The sequence below is a fragment of the Aptenodytes patagonicus genome, chromosome 4 (genome assembly GCF_965638725.1).
Source record: "Aptenodytes patagonicus chromosome 4, bAptPat1.pri.cur, whole genome shotgun sequence".
NCBI lineage: Eukaryota > Metazoa > Chordata > Aves > Sphenisciformes > Spheniscidae > Aptenodytes > Aptenodytes patagonicus.
Window position 1 is genome coordinate 51,987,920 of NC_134952.1, and position 15,815 is coordinate 52,003,734.

A 15,815-nucleotide genomic window follows, 5' to 3' on the forward strand; every position below is an offset into this window, starting at 1 on the left:
AGGGAAGTGGTTGAGTCACCATCCCTGGAGGTATTTAGAAGGCGTGTAGACGTGGTGCATAGGGACATGGTTTAGTGGTGGACTTGGCAGTGCTAGGTTAACGGTTGGACTTGATCTTAAAGGTCTTTTCCAACCTAAACGATTTTATGATTCTATGATCTTTGACTAGCTCCTTGCACCTTGGCAGAAAACCTGCTAGTTTTTTCCTGATAGAAAACCAGGATAAAACCTGCTAGGCTGAAAACATGCTTAGAAGCTGCTTTACGCTAAGTTGTTTTTTTTACAGAACTGGGTAGCCGAGCACAAGTGCATGGCTCTGCGGTACCTTGCAGGCTAGTGTGAGCTCCTGCCCACACACCGAGATGCCCAAAAGGTGAGTTAGCTCAAGTCGGGGATGGCTTAGCTTCCTGCTGGCTGGTATGGGGAGAGAGCAAGCTCATGTCTTAATTCAGCTGCCTTATTCAGGCTTTGCTGATGCTCTGAAGGAGCTGAAATGCTAGGTTCCTGATTTTGGTTTGGTGGTTGGGTTTTGTTTGTTTGTTTTTAAAGCTTAGCCATGCTGACACAAGTGGCTTTACCTTGTTCATGTACAGTATAACTTATATACAGAAAAAGCTAATTCTAGAAGGGCAAAACCCTTCCCTTGGCCAGGTTGTATTTTTAAGCTTGGTAAATTGAGTTCCCTGCATCTTCCTCCTTTGCTGGAAGCACGAGACCTGCAGCAAGGCAATGCTGTGGCAGTGCTCTGACACCCTCGGGCTCAAGCCAGGCGGCTGAATCTGTCCCTTGCCCATGGGCTGGTCGAAGGAGCCATTCTTGCGTCTCCTTTAGCCCTGTATAGGTCAGAGCACTCAAACCGCTGTCGTCTGCAGCAGAGGCCGCGCTGGAGGTGAAGGGACAGATGAGGTTTGTGGCTGGGTTTGTTTCCATCACAGACAGATGAAAGAGAGTTGCGGCAAATAGTTGAGTGGGAAGATGGTTACTGGTCCCTTGGTGGGTATGCGGGGGACAGGGACATCGGCAACGCCCTGGCTGGTTACAAAGCGGCAGGACCACCTCCTGAGTGCTGGCTCAGGTGCGTGCTGCCTTAAGCAGGCACTCAGGAGGTGAAACTGCCAAGGGGCAGTAATTTTTAAGCGGACATTTCAGAAGCACACGCTTGCAGCATAGCACATGCTTGCGCAACGCACCTAACACACAGCTGCGGCATTGCAGGCATGCGCCCCATGCTCACAGCATAGCACACGCTTCCCAGCTAACACATAGGCAGCATAGCGCATGTTCACCCGCCCCCTGATCTGGCCTGGCTGTTTGCACTCTGTTAAGCATCCCTGAGCCCTGCAATCATGGAAGAAAACCAAAAAGAAGGCTGAGCCCCTTTCCCGTCGCTCTGCTGGGGGTCCTGGTTTTGATAAAGGGCTCATATGCTGCTCTAGTCCTTCCAAAAGGCACTAAGCCCCAGGCCTGCTCAGAGCTGGCCAGAATAACCCTGATGGTTTGAGGGCTTCTTTTTTTCTTTTCTCCTCTTTCTTGATTTGGTGCTGCCTGGTGAGGCTGGACTAGGGACCTGTGACACAGAATAATTCAAAGATGTGGCCATAGCCACACCGTGGCACCCAATATGTGGCATGGGACGTTACCACCAACTCATCCTTAACAGCAGCTGGTCAAGAATTCCCCCTGGTGTTTCAGGATGCTGCTAGCTGACCTGCACGGACACAACTCTCCTCTGCCACCGGAGGAACCACCAGGATGGGTCAATGCACCGCCAGGGCACAGACCCATCATCAAGTTTCTGCTCCAGCACCCGTACGTTGGGCAACCCCCAGCAGTTTAGCTACAAGATCAGTGAAGACAGTTGCTGGTGAGGGGCAAGTTTATAGGCAATGACAAGCTGTGAATCACAGGAAAATCAGCAGGAAGCAGATGCTCAAAACTTCTGGTCCATTAGGCTCCCAGCCCAATGCACCTCTTCCCACATTACAGGCTATTTTTGGAGCGTTAACAGTAGGCAAAATTTCAAACTTTGCACGGGACTTGTTCTGCTCTTGCCATGAAAAGCAGCGGCTGTTTTCCTAGGCTGGGAATCCCCTGCCATAAGCAGCTCAGAAAAGGCAATAGCCACTGGGCAAGGAAAGGAAGCTGCTTTTTTGGGGGGTGGGAAAGCTGGCACCACATTGGATGTGTGTCAAAGCAAACCATGGGCTTCCAGGCGCAGCGGCACGTCCCTGCTTGCAGGGCAGCGGGGAGATGCAGCCCTCCCTTGCCTGGCCCAGTTCTGCACCCCGTGCTTCCCTGGCTCCAGCCCAGCTTTGCACTTTGCCGGGATGTTGGGGAGCACCCCTGTCCAGGTATGCAAACACCCCCGGGTGCTGCAACCCCTGCCGGCTCAAAGGCACTGCCAGCCAGCTTTAGCTGTTGTACATTCAAATCTGTCCTTCTGTAGAATTTAACCTGTGTTTTAACTACCCCATCCTAAGTTGTGAGCTGTTTTTTTGTGCAGTTCCCCAGCAAACTGAGCGGTTCTGCTGAATACACTCTTCTGGAGCAGCTATAAATGATTGCACCCCGCTAGTGCACACTGGGACACCCATGAAAGGCAGACCTTCCCAGGGGGTTGGACCTTCCCAGCCCTCTCCTTATGCCTCACTTTTGCACACAGACTAAAACCACCTTTGCTTTTGGCTCCTGTGCTAAGATTAAATTAGCCATTGTCCACAGGCATGGTAAAAATTTTCTTACCTTTCAGGCTGTCTGGCATAAACCAGACACAAACCCTCCCTTTGAGAAGCGTTTCAGAGCAGGTCTTCAGCTCTGGTGTAGTTCAGCTCTGGGAGCTCATAAAAGGCATGTCTATGCTTTCATTGAGGCACTAATTGCTTCCACATTACAACCTTCTGCATGCCGAGGTTTAGCATCCGTCAGGAGCACCCATTTTTGTTCCCAGCTGGAGCTGTTGCTAGCTGGCTGCTGCTCTCATGGCACACTGTGGCTTTTGCAAAAGCCCTTCAACATCTGCACAACTCAAGCCCCTGCGCTGCCCCAGCTCACCACTCGCCTGTCTGGGTTGGACAGAAAAGGACACTGGGCATGGGAGCCATGTGCACCCTCTCCCCTCATCCCCATGTTGGCAGCAAGCCTTCTCTCCTGGGTACGGCTCCAGCACCCCCTGAACCCATGTGCAGCTCACCTGTCCTTGTGAAAAGGTGCTTCCCCCCCCCCCCCCCCCAAAACCAGGGGACCTGCTACACCAATCACTTGCCTTGGCTGCAATTTTTCACATCCAGCCCCTGGGGTGAGGACCACCACTGTAACAGAGGCAGGACTTCCAGTTACTCTTTTCTGCATGCAGAGCCGTTTGCCTTTCATGTTGTGTCTTAGACTTACAGCGGCAGAGGAATGTTACAGGGAATGCCTGGTTTGGATTTCTCAAGCTAGTTTGAACAGACTGCAGCCAGACCCTTTTCCTGCCTCCCACTTTAGTTGAGAGTGCTGTGCCTTTTTCCGTGCCTGCTTTCCTAGGGCTGCTCCTCATAACCACCCCAAATGAGGAGGTGCAAGCAGAAGAGGCGCTTTCCACTGTCTTCTCCCACACCCCCTGTTAAATCAAGTGTGTTACCGGCACGAGACAGGTTCTCCTCAAGCACAAAACATTGTGTATCTGTATGACAGCATAAGTAAAAAATGGTGCCTGTGGTTAGCTCTGGCTGGAAATGTCATTGTAGGCAGCAAGATGCCAGGTTTCTGCAGGCTGGCCCTGTTGAGCTGTCTAAACGTAGCTGCGGTGCAGGCCAGCGAAGAGGCATCTTTAAGCAGTAGCTAAACTAAAGCAACTTCTCCAGCCCAGGCTGCACACCCACAAAAGAGCACAGGGAGACAGTGGTGGGAGGGGGAGCCCAAATAATGCCCTGCCAGGCTACTCCAAGGCCCATCATCGGGGCCATCAGCTCATCAAAGGCCCATCTGCCCAAGCCTCGAGCTGCACAGGGACACAATGGCAGACAGGAGCCCAACTGAAGGACTCCTGAGGAATGAACACCCTGTCTGGGCCCCTTTCAGGGCTGTGTTTGCAGAGCCATCAGCCCCTCTGTCCAGGAGTGAAACCCATCACCATGTCTTTGTCTTGGGGGGATCTCATCAACGTTTATAAACACCTGAAAGGAGGGTGCAAAGAGGTTGGAGCCAGGCTCTTTTCAGTGGTGCCCAGTGGCAGGACCAGAGGCGATGGGCACAACTGAAACACAGGAGTTTCCGGCTAAGCATCAGAAACACTTTTTTACTTAGGGTGACCGAGCACTGGCACAAGTGTTGCACAGGGCAGTTGTGGAGTCACCGTCCTTAGAAAGAGTAAAAAGCCATCTAGACACAGTCCTGGGCAGCCTGCTCTAGGTGGCCCTGCTTGACCAGGGGGGCTGGACCAAAGGACCTCCAGAGGCCCCTTCAACCTCAACCATGCTGTGAGTCTGTTGTGTCACGGAGCTGGCCAGGCCACCTTTTGGGCTGAGGTGGCTTGCTGTTTAGTGGCATGGGACACATCAAGGGATGCATGGGAAGAACATTTTGGGATTGCACAGGACTTATGGGATGTTCAGGAGAGGAATCAAAGGTGGGAAAAGGGAGGGATTTAGGTGATTTAGGGAACAAGTGTGGGAAATAGAGGGGTAAGGGGATAAGGAAGGGTAGTTGTGTAAATAGTTGGCTAGTCAGTACGCTTCTCTGGCCATGCCCTGCACCTGATCAGCACAATCTGTCCTGCATCCTTATTAAAGTCCTTTCTGACATTTCTGGGTGAGGGCTCTGTATTCTGTGTCCATGTGTGCATATATAGACGTGAGGGCAGCAACAGGAGTCAGACCGTGGGTCGGAGGAACTGTGTGTCCATGGTGCAGCAACTGAAGTGGGGAGGGGGGGTACAACCCCTAGTGAAGATCAAGCAGGACTAGATGGAGAGCAGGTGAAGTGGCCTGGGAGAAAAGGGGTGTGGGGGTCTCCGAGGGCCAGCTCAGGGTGTCAGAGCACCTGGATGTCTCTAGGAGCGAGAGCACAAGGCTATGGGACCAGGGGAGTCCTGGCCAGTTGTGTGCCTGTGAGTGAGACTGTCTGTACCAGCAACTGAGTGGGGCTGCAGCCTCAGGGGCTCACATCCTCAGGTGCCAGCAACTGGGAGAATTGCATCCAGGGACCAGCAGTTACTGGGCAGACCGAGTGTCTGAGCCCAGCAGCTGGAGGGATCCACCACGTACATGTGTCTCTGTGTGCACCTCATACAGGCCCTTGGTGCAGTCTATGTTTGCATTAAGTGCTGTGTGTCTGTCTGTGATCTGTGTGGCCAGATGTGTACGTATGCAGTGTGTATGTGTGCTCTGTGCCTACTAGGAATACATCTTCAGTCTCACTAGTTGTTGGACTTGGCCGGATGGAGCTGAAGCAGCCTCACCCCTCTTTGGCTGTCATATCTGGCATGATACACTTTCCTCTAACACCGGCCTTCCTGCTGGAGCTTTTGTGTAGTTAGCAGGATGCTTATGCTCACACAAGAGTGCTTTGTCAGCGATGTGAAAAGGATACAAAGGAGTGTCTTTGAAAAGTTTTATTTTACACCCTCAGTTTCAGAAACCTTTACACAAACTACAGAAACCAAATCAAAGCAGCGAGTTGCAGAAGTTTCCTCTTCAGGCACATAAGCAGCCTACTTTTCATTAATTCACCTTTCCTGTATCCAAAAGCAGGGCGTTGCACTCCCTGCAATGTTGAAGGACTGAAAGGACCCGAGTTTTGGTCAATGTTGTTGAATTACTATCAACCACTAGGAGGGTCATACCCGTGCTGGAGCATTCCCCGCTCCTCCCCTCAACTCTGGAAACACCGTAAAGCCTCCAAGAACAAGGTGATGGTTTCTGACCTGTGGGAGCATGTCCGCAAGAGAAGACCTACTCTATGACCAGCAAAGGCAGCCCAGGGCAGGCAGATGAGTTTCCATCCCGTGTTTCAAGAGGGAACAGGTAAAGGGATTTGCTCATAGATACTGGCAGGTCCCAGGGAGAAGCTGTTTCACCTCTCATAGCAAGGTACCAGCCACTCAGCTCATTCAAAATGGCTGCAGTTCAGTTGCTGGATCAGGCGTGGACTTGTGGAGTCCTGAATCAGGCGCTTTACTTCCCCCCAGGCCGGCTTTCAAAAATGTGCCTGTCCGCCTTTAAAAAGGAGTCCAAGCCCTCCTGAATATCAATAAGCAACAAGGTTCTCCAGAGGCTGTTCTGTCTTCTACCTTGCTCAGATGATGAGAAGTGCTATTTCCTCCTCGTGGTTTTCAGGTTTTCCACCAGGGAAGGAGGCTTTTTGGTCCTGTAAGCAGCAGTGCCTGCGATCCGGGCCCCTCTGATGGTACTGACGTACGGCAAAAGGGGAGGCTCCCGCACCACCAATGCGGTGCCCTTGGGAGTATAGGCTCGGAGCAGCAGTTTCTCTTCCGCGTGAGCTGTCACTGCCACCCAGCCTGCACAGCCAAAAAAAATACAGTCAGTGAGACGAGTGACTAGTATCAGAATGAGGGTTCTGACGCCAGCTCCGTGCCTCCTCTGTTGGCTAAGAACCTGAGCTACCCAGCTGTGATTTCTTTGAGAAACCAAGCTCAAAGGTAACATCCAGCCCTTTCCTAACAGAAGGCAGCACCTAAAGCCACATCTTACTCTCCCCAAACACAGCTCTTTCCTGGTGAATTTAAGAGGGATGGTGGGAACTACCAAAACCACAACAATAAAGCTTTCCAGTCCGTGGCCCTTTCCCCTCTCACCTGGACAGTGGACAGTGTCACAGCCATTCCTGATGCTGTGGAACTTGTATGGCAGCCAGAGCATAAAGTATTTCAATGTGGTCATCCTGTACAAGCATGGTTGTCAATCTCCATTCTTGGAGGTTGCCAAGCCTCAGCCAGACGAAGTCATGGCTGGCCTGATTTTGTGTTGGTGACAGTCCTGCTCTGAGCAGGAAATAGGACGTCATCCCTTCAGAGGCCTCTTCCCATCAATGTTTCTAGGATGCAGGCCCTGCAAAGCAAACTAATGAAGAAATATTAAATTACCTGCAGAGGAAAGCTTGATATCTGCAACTGCCTCAGTGGTACCAATTCCTTCCAGTGTAATGTCCTGAGGGACAAGTGGGGGGAACTCTTTCATTCGCTCTTCCCCACCCATGGGAACCTAACATCAAAACATGGAGAAAAGATTTAACAGTCAAGAGATGCTTCGGCACTCCTACCTTAAACTGGTGAGCAAGGCACGAGGGGGAATAAAGGTATTAGACTGTTGTTATCAAAGTAAGAGCTGGCTTGAATACCCTACAGGAGTTATTTCAGGTTTGCCAAGAACAGAATCGGGATCACATCCAGAGCAACCCAGTGGGAGCTCAGAGGTGAGCAAAGATGGAGTGCCCACTGCAGGATCCAGCTGGTGGCTCAAGCCAGCTGCCTTGATGTGAGTGACAGCACTTGTTCTCAATGTGCGCAGGAAGGGAGCTGCCAGGACAAGGACAGCTCACCCCATCCCCCATCAATGTGCACGTGCTACACAGTACGTGACAATACCAAGGAAAAAGTCAGACCACCAAAATGTGCAGGGATGTGCAGAGGATCCAGCGGGGAAAGAATAAGAAAGGTACATTTTTCAACTGCAATCTGTTCTGAAACCCCAGTCTGAAGTTTGCCATGGAAAATACCCCCGCTGCTGCCTGCACTTTAAGGCTGTTCAAGAAAAGCCAAGTATCAGAGAGCAGAGCACCACAAATCTGAATGCTAGAAACAGAAGCTCCACTGAAAATGCATCATCTTGCGTGCTCCCTCCTAACACAGCTGCAGCCATGCAGTCTGTGCAAGACTGCTCCACACTGCAGATCTCCACTTTTCCCACTGCAGAAGTCCCAAACTCCTGACGTGCTGGTTTTCCCTGTCAATTGTGCCCCAGACAGGGTGCTTCCCCAGGTGGGACGGCCTGCCTACCTGCAACCAAGAGCCCATGACAGCACCTCCTCTTACCTTTAGTAACTCTTGGCCAGCATGCTTCTCGTAGATAGCATCTGCGTTACTCAGGGTAGCAATGTGGACTGGCAACAGGTTAGAAGCCACGACAGAAAACCAGGCAGGCTTTTCTCCCTGAAATGAGTAACAAGAAGAGGATGTTACTTACTGTAACAGAAAAGCAGCCCTGAATTGCTCTCTCCTGCTCCGTTTCTTTCCTGCATGTTGAAAACCTGTTTGACTGATGCTCCCTCCTTGTCCAAGGAGGGATCCTTGCCTCTGTCACTGCAGAGCAGCCAGGGTTTATATGAACAGGGGAGCTGGGCTTCCAGGACAGAAGCACCCACGGCTTCACCATCCTGCCTCAAAGCACCCCCAATATCACATCCACTGCCATCACATCTGCTCAGCTCAGGCAAATCATCCAAGATATATCTTTGCTCTCATTTAATTCCCAAGAACAAACTCAGTGTGGTTATTTAGCATGAGAGGTGATGGACATCTCCTGTCTAGTGCTGCTTCTCCTATCATTTTACATTTCTAACATGCACCTCTCAGCGAATCGTACTTGGTTGCAAGCTTCTCTCATGCTACACAAAGACTGAATGTGGAGCAATTTCAGCAGGCACTCTCATAACTTTTGCACGCAAAGCAAACAAGGTCAGAGAGGAGAGAAACCTCTACAAACACAGCTAGCAGCCTGAAATAAGGAAACCCAAGTGCAGTATTTCCTTCAAGTTCATCACAGATCTAATCTGAGGCAGGGGCTCCTCTGTCATGGTCTGAGCACAACTGTCTTTCTTCAAGGTCTCTGGAAGATGTAGATACGCAAGACTGATACAGCAATGGGCTGAGACAGATACCAAGGACCTGTGGGGCCCTAAATGTGCACAGCTCAGCTTGCTAGGAGCACCATTACATGGAGAACAGGCTTATAGCACGAAGCCTAACTGCATTGGACATGTCTCCGAGCCTGATCCTCTCATCAGGAGATGGTGTGACACTCCCTTTACCCTGACCTCAGGTTCCCCAGGCTGCCAACACCAGCTGCGTTCTCCACAACTCCCAAGAACAAAAGTCATTCCTCATGATAAAACAACCCCTCGGGCAGCCCTGTGGCCGGACTGCCTGCCCTATCCTCTTCATCGTGAGAGGCCTTGTCCACGCTCACAGGCTGGCCTGATCTTGCAGCGTTTCTGCAGACGGTGTTTACTGCCAGCAAGATGTCACCTGTATCACTGTCCTACTTTGTCAGGGATGCAAATCCAGGTGCTTTCTCGAGTCCCTGGTAGCGCCTAACCAACATGCCTAGAAAGTTCTTTTCTGAGAGCTTTGCCCAAGACAGTATGGATAAAGACAGGTTTTCTTCTGCTGGGTTGCTCTCCTCACAAACAGCACTTTTTCCTGAGTGAGGCATTACTCCTCTGTACTGCCAAGCTATTTTTTGGGCCGGGGCTCTGTATTCTCACCTTAGCTATGATGGAGCTCTCCTGCCATACTGGGACACTATTGCTTACAGAATCCTGTCCCCTTCATCTTTCTGTTTTTCTTCCAGCAGGTCAAGAGTGCCCCCAGCAAAGTACCAATTCAACATTTCTATGGTGATCTTGGAAAGCTGACTGAAACAAAGGAATAGCCATACACACACGCCCTCCCAAAATTGGGCAAACTACTGAGAAAGGCATTATCATAAGTGCTAGACCCGTATCTGGAAAGAACCACCCCTTCCAGAGGTAACATCATGGGAGGCCAGCTCCATACAGCCCAGTAAAGGTGTATGGCATGGGATTGCTAACAAATGGAAGAAATTGGCAGGGGAAGGGACACACAGCGCCTTTTAAAAATATTTTTACAGAAACTAAGATACATGTACTTTTAATTGCTTCCTTGGGCAAATTCTTCAGAAAGGTCTGTGTCAGGAAAGAAAATGCCCATGCTTTTCTCTCTTGGCAGACAGCTTTCATGAAATGAGGAAAACGCCTCTTTTCCCTTAATTCTGGCACTCTCCAGAACTCTTCCCTCCCTCCCTGCCTTGTGCCTTTGTATGTTATGGGAAGCACATCAAGCTGAAGGCATTTGTCAGCATTCAAAAGCAGTTACCGTTCTACAATATAAAATACTGCACACTGGTAACAAGTATCAAACCTTTCAACTGCAACTCCCCATCCCAAGGCATTTTGACTTTATGCAGTGCTTTATTAACAGATTCATCGTCTCAAAAGCAGCAAAGAAAGAGTCTGGGAAAGCTACCCAGAATACCTATTATCATCTGGTACTATTGACAAGAGATGAAGCAGCTGCTCACAAAATCCTTTCTTCCCTTACCTGTAAGTAGTCTACACGTCCCAAGGCTGCTAAAAACAAGACCATTCCTGGCTTGAGAATGAAGGTCCGTGGAATGATGGCATGTGTTGGCAAAACCAGCTTTACTTCTTTCTCTGTCAGGAGATTTAAAACCTGCAAAATAAATTGTACTGCCATTACTCATTCCAGATGTTTCAACGGGGACAATGAAATTAATATTGGTAGTATGTTGATAGAGGAAAAAGTTCAAGCAGAGCAGTGTGAAGAACATCTAACAGAACAGTTCAATTCTGGTCCACACAGTAAGTGAGAAGCAGGAGGAGGTAGGGATATCACCAATCTCCACGGCAATGCAGGGCCCATAACAAAGTCTAGCAGCTGCCAGCAGCCTGTTGGACCACGGATTTGGGATTCCTGGGTCTGGCTGGAACAAGCTCATGTAAGATGGACAAGATTTACTGTGCTTTAGTATGAGTGCAGCCATGTGCAGAACTGGAGACCACCTTTGGCTATGACATTTGAGTTACTCCACTTAGGTAGTGATGCAAAGTGCCAAATCAATACTAGCAGCAAAGCTCGTCTCAAATATCTCATTGAGAGAAAAGTGCTGGATCACACTGTGAAACAACTAAAACTGCAGGATGACCAGCCTGCCACACAGCACGAGATCCCTACCCTGGGCACAGTGAAACAAGCTCTCCCCTCTGTGAGGGCTCCCCCAAATGCTCCTGCTGCTTGTATTCCTCTCCTCCCTCTTCCCTTCCATCTCTTGGCTTAACTGGCTCATCTGTGTAGGTGCTAACTTGTTTCAGTGAAATGATCCACCCAAGCCTACTGAAAAGCCAGCGACTTAACCAGCAGTGCTGCAGCCACAGAGGTCTGATCGCTTCCTGAAGGACTGTTCAAACCCAGCTATGAAACAATGTGCAGAGACAGAAGTTCAGGAAGCAGTGCCTTGAAGGAAACAACTAGCCTCCAGGTTGATGGCGTCTCTTTCCTAAACACAGGGAACTGACAGCAGAAATGCTTCCAACTGTGCCCCCCATGCATGCCACAGTCATACAAATACAAGTTTGTAGCAGTCTGGTCATGAGGATTAACCTCAATTCAGGATTAAAAGACCTAACTAACAAGGGTTGTGGTGCAACCAGAACCCCAAATGCTCTTCCTATGTTCAAAAGCAGACAATCTTTACCTTGAAAGTCAGGGCAGCCTTCAGCACCGATTCTGAAAGACCAGGAGGCTTTGCCCTGCTAGCTGCAGGTTTTCTGATGCGTTTGGCAATGCTTAAACCAAAATTTGAGAGTTATCAGTAATCCTTTTCTATGCTTTCCAGGAGTTTGGCTTTGGAAGGAGTCATGAGGAAGCAGCTAAAAACAAAGCTCCAAGGAATAAGGACAAAAACGTAATTCCATCATATGCTAACAGCCACTTTCCCTCCCTCTCCTTCCAAAGTAAAATAACCCAGAAAACAAACCTGTTCGTAACTAGAAATCTTCCCGGACAAAATCTGCCACATAGACCATCTGCTTGTCCTCCAGCCAGATCGAACACCAACCGCAGAAACAAAATTTGATCTGAAACTTGGCATGTAGCTCTCCAAAGGCACAGCAAGGATAATCAAAATCAGAAAGGGCAGCAAGTATTTCTGGATGCAGGAAAGCCTACTTGTTTTCCACACTTATTCAACTCCAGAAGAGGGGAAAAACATATCCAATCTCCAGTTACCAAACCAGGTCTCTAAGCTGATGACCGTCTTTAGACCGCACACTAACCAGCTATCAGAGAGCAAAGTGCCACAGTAAAGTGGGTTACAATCTGGCAAACATATCTACTAGAAAACCAATAGTTTTCTAGTGTTCATAGAAGCAGCATCTGCACTTGAGCTGTGCAGTCTCAGTACAGTTCTTGCACTTCCTTCTCTTCAGGACTTTCCTATCCCCTTGTACTTTTTAATCTTCCCAAAAAGATGACCTGCAGCTCTGCATAGATATCAAAGCAATCAAAAATCAAAGCACGACTTTTTTGGATGTGTGCACTACATCAGCACTGGCTTCAGAGCCATTGCTCTACTGAAACATTGAGGTAGGCCTGACGTATTGGAGCTCTTCACAGGAACACTGCAGATCCTGTTAGCTTCAGGAGAATGCTCTCTCAAAGATTTGGTTCAGTCACACAACACTGGTTATCCTCCTAAGCTCCACCTTTTGTCAGTAGGCTGGCAGAGCTAAAAAAGTGCAAACTTCTTTGGCAATGATGGTATAAACTTGCTTATAGCACTATTGCTTACTTCCCTTCGTTCAGATGTTAAGAAAGTTTGCTGACGCAGTCATACAGTTCCTTTGAAAAGATCACAGTATGCACTGTTCAGAAATGTAACAGCGTTAACACAATGAACCCTTCCCAAGTAAATACAAACCATATTTTAACACAATTGCCCAAACCAAAAGAATCCTAACCCCAGGACTGCAGCAGAAATACTCTCCCACATGCACAGCTAAGGCAGAACAGTCCTCCCAAACCCTGACCTCCCAAAACACAGCACCACAGAGTACCTACACAGTTTTCCTTTACAATCCCTGGAGTGTCAAAACACCAGCGAGCATCCTTCAATTCGTTGTGTGTGAACTCTTCCCTTTCCTCGTGCTTCCTAGGGGAATGCCTGGGATCTTCATCTATGCTGTACGAGAGCATGTCAGGGTCAAAGTCAACCACAGGGCTAGACTTCTGCCGTTGAAATGTTCTTCCAACTCTTCCTGGATTAAAATGAAAGGTTTCCTGGTAATTAATTTATTAAAATGCCTTTCCTTCAATTGGACATCTGCCCCTTCCCTTGCTTAAAAGAGATGCACACTGGCAATACAAATGTGATAAAGATGCTATGTGGCTAGAAATTTGCGTGTTCAAAAGCCAAGATGCTAAGAAATTCCTTCTAGAATTCTTGCTTAGCACTCCTCAAGCCGAAAAACCTTAGCACGGACCAGATCAGATACCCCGTTATTTCCATTTTACAATAAAGCAGGCTGCCTTCTTTTTTCAGTGCCTTAGACTGTCAAACACAGAATTATTTGAAAATCAGAGCTATCTTCTGGCAACCCCCTCTTTTGGATACATACTAAAAACGCCTGGCTGATGGGAGGTGCGTTGCACAGAGGAAACCTCTGCGATGCTACTACAACAGCTGAAAAATAAGTACTTGAAAGAAATACTAATGATGCTACTTACAGAGGAGCTAGAGGTCTTGCACCCACTACTCAGGGAACAAAAACTGGCCAGAATAACTTGAATGCAAGTTTGGAAATTTTTTATTGCTACTACAAGATAGCATGTTTTCCCCATAATTAAATGGAAATGAGTTCTTTCAGAGCGGGAAGAAATTACTTGCCAAAACCAGCCGATTCTGCAGCAAATTAAGGAGTTAACAGTCCTTTGTGTAATGCAGTATTTTCACTGGGGCAGAGGGGCAATACCTGTACTCAGGCGATACTCACCCACTAAGTAACCTTGCTTTTTAAGGTGATTAAGGTACTTTTTTTCTTCACTGCTTAGCTGATCTTCTGTTTTTGTTGCCTCCTCTTTCAGCCTCTCCTGCCTTCGGAATATCCTGTCACATGTAGGATTAATAATTGGAAATTTCAACAGGTTCAGTGTCGTTCCTGGAAAAAACAGAAGGCACGTTTGGGCCTCTGACTACCTGGCACATTTAAGCTCTGAGGAACAAGAGGGAAAAAAAAAATTGCTTCTCCAACTTCTGGGTGAAACCCAGTAACACAAAGTTGGAGGTGGAACTACAGCTTCTCCCGTAAAGTACTAGCCTCCCCAGCCAAGGTGGCGGAAACGAGGCTTGAGATCTGCTGTCCCTATGGTTTGATGAAATGGGTCTCAAAGCCAAGCGGTGCCAAGACTGACTTAATACACCCCAGGGAAGTCCCACCTCCAGGCAGCTTGGTTTGGCCTACAATTGTTTTACAGGTGCTCACCAGTCCACCTCCCGGTCTCTCTCTCTAGACTGGAGGGCACCCCTCATTGATAGGGAGATAGCAAGGCACGCAGATCGGGTACTGTCCCCACTATCAGGGGAGCACGCAGGCCGGATCTGGTGTACCAGCCCCCTTAGTACTACGAGATGTGCAGCACCCTCTGTGCACGCCTCCCGCCATTGCCGCCCTGAGGAAGGTGACAATTCGAAGCACGGCACAGCACTGGAGCTTGCTGCCCACAATGGCGATGCTTTGGGGTGGCGGGCACCCATTTGGTGACAGGTCCCCCTGCCCCACGGGTGGCTGAGGGTAGCCTTGCAGGAGGCCCGGGGCTAGCTGGCCTCTGAGGGCAGACACTGTGCGTGACCCCCACCACAATGGGAAGAGCGGCGCCCCTGACCTGGCCAGGGGGAGACGGTGGCCCTGTCGACAGCGTCGGGGGCACGGGACTTGCAGTAGTCGGAGCGCAGCAAGGTGTTGAAAAGCGTTGACTTGCCGGAGTTGGTGGCGCCCAGCAGGTAGACATCGCCGGCACACTTCCAGGAGCGCTGCAGCCGGCTGACCAGCCCCTCCAGGCCAAAGCCCGTCTTGGCGCTCACCAGGCGGACATCCACCAGCGGGGCTCCGTGCAGGCCAGCCTGGGCGCAGGCCGCCGCCACCCGCTGCCGCAGCCGCCCCAGGTGCCCGGGGGAGTCGGCGGGCAGCAGGTCCACCTTGTTGCCCACCACCAGCAGCCCGGCGGCGGGGACGTCGGGGCCCAGCAGCCCCGGCAGCTGGGGCAGCACCGGGTCGGGCAGCTCCATCACGTCGAGGAGGTAGAGGAGGAGCGGGCCGCGGCCGTGGCGCGAGGGGCGGCGCAGGGCGGCGCTCACCACCAGGCGGTGCTGCTCGGGCGGCAGCCGCAGCCGCAGGGCCCGGCCGTAGTGGGCCAGCAGCCAGCAGCGCTGGCAGACGGCGCCCCGCAGCCCCGCCGCGCCGGCCGGGCCCTCCGACAGGCTCTGGTACTTCTCCGCCGGCAGGAAGCCCGGCGCCGCGCCGTCGCGGCACTGCAGCTCGGCCCCGCAGCCCGAGCAGCTCACGCCGCTCGGCGGCACCGACGAGTCGGGCTGCCCGGCCGCGCCTCGCTCCTGCCGCTCCCGCCGCTCCCGCCGCTCCCTGCCCGGCTCCCGGCGGGGCGGCGCCGCCGCCGCCACTGCTGCCGCCACTGCCGCCGCCGCCGCCTCCACCTCGCTCTGCTCCGGCTCGTACTCGGGGAATACGAACCGCTCCTCCTCGCCGCTGGCTGCCGCCCCACGCCGCGGCACCGGGGCCCAGGGCCGGGCGCGGGCCAGGCGGGCCAGGAGCGCCGGGGCCAGGCGGTGCATGGCGGGGCCTGCGCCCCCGGGGCGGGAGGGCGGGGCTTAGCAGCCGCGCATGCGCGTCTCCCCGCCCGCGCGGCCTCCTGGGAGAGGGCGCGCGCAGCTGCCCCGCCCCGCGCGTGACGCGAGCAGGGTGCGCAGGCGCCGCTCCGCCGCCCTCTC

At 51.3% G+C, this 15,815-nt stretch overlaps 1 protein-coding gene across 1 annotated transcript; it reads right to left on the reverse strand.

Moving 5' to 3' along the window:
• Positions 1-5,575: 5,575 nt before the first annotated feature.
• On the reverse strand, positions 5,576-15,659 carry NOA1 (nitric oxide associated 1). Its single transcript, XM_076336733.1, has 7 exons — positions 14,696-15,659; positions 13,807-13,971; positions 12,875-13,071; positions 10,337-10,468; positions 8,030-8,146; positions 7,082-7,199; positions 5,576-6,496 (listed from the first exon to the last, which is right to left on the reverse strand). Exons 1-7 carry the CDS (start codon positions 15,657-15,659, stop codon positions 6,291-6,293), a joined length of 1,899 nt encoding a protein of 632 aa, XP_076192848.1. The 3' UTR covers positions 5,576-6,290.
• Positions 15,660-15,815: the final 156 nt, after the last annotated feature.

Coding starts and splice junctions, on each gene's coding strand:
- NOA1 (XM_076336733.1), bottom strand. CDS start 15,659: ATGCACCGCCTGGCCCCGGCGCTCCTGGCCCGCCTGGCCCGCGCCCGG. Junction 13,972..14,695: donor CACCGTCTCCCCCTGGCCAG/GTCAGGGGCGCC, acceptor TGTTTTTTCCAG/GAACGACACTGAACCTGTTG. Junction 10,469..12,874: donor GGATTGTAAAGGAAAACTGT/GTAGGTACTCTG, acceptor TTTATTTTGCAG/GTTTTAAATCTCCTGACAGA.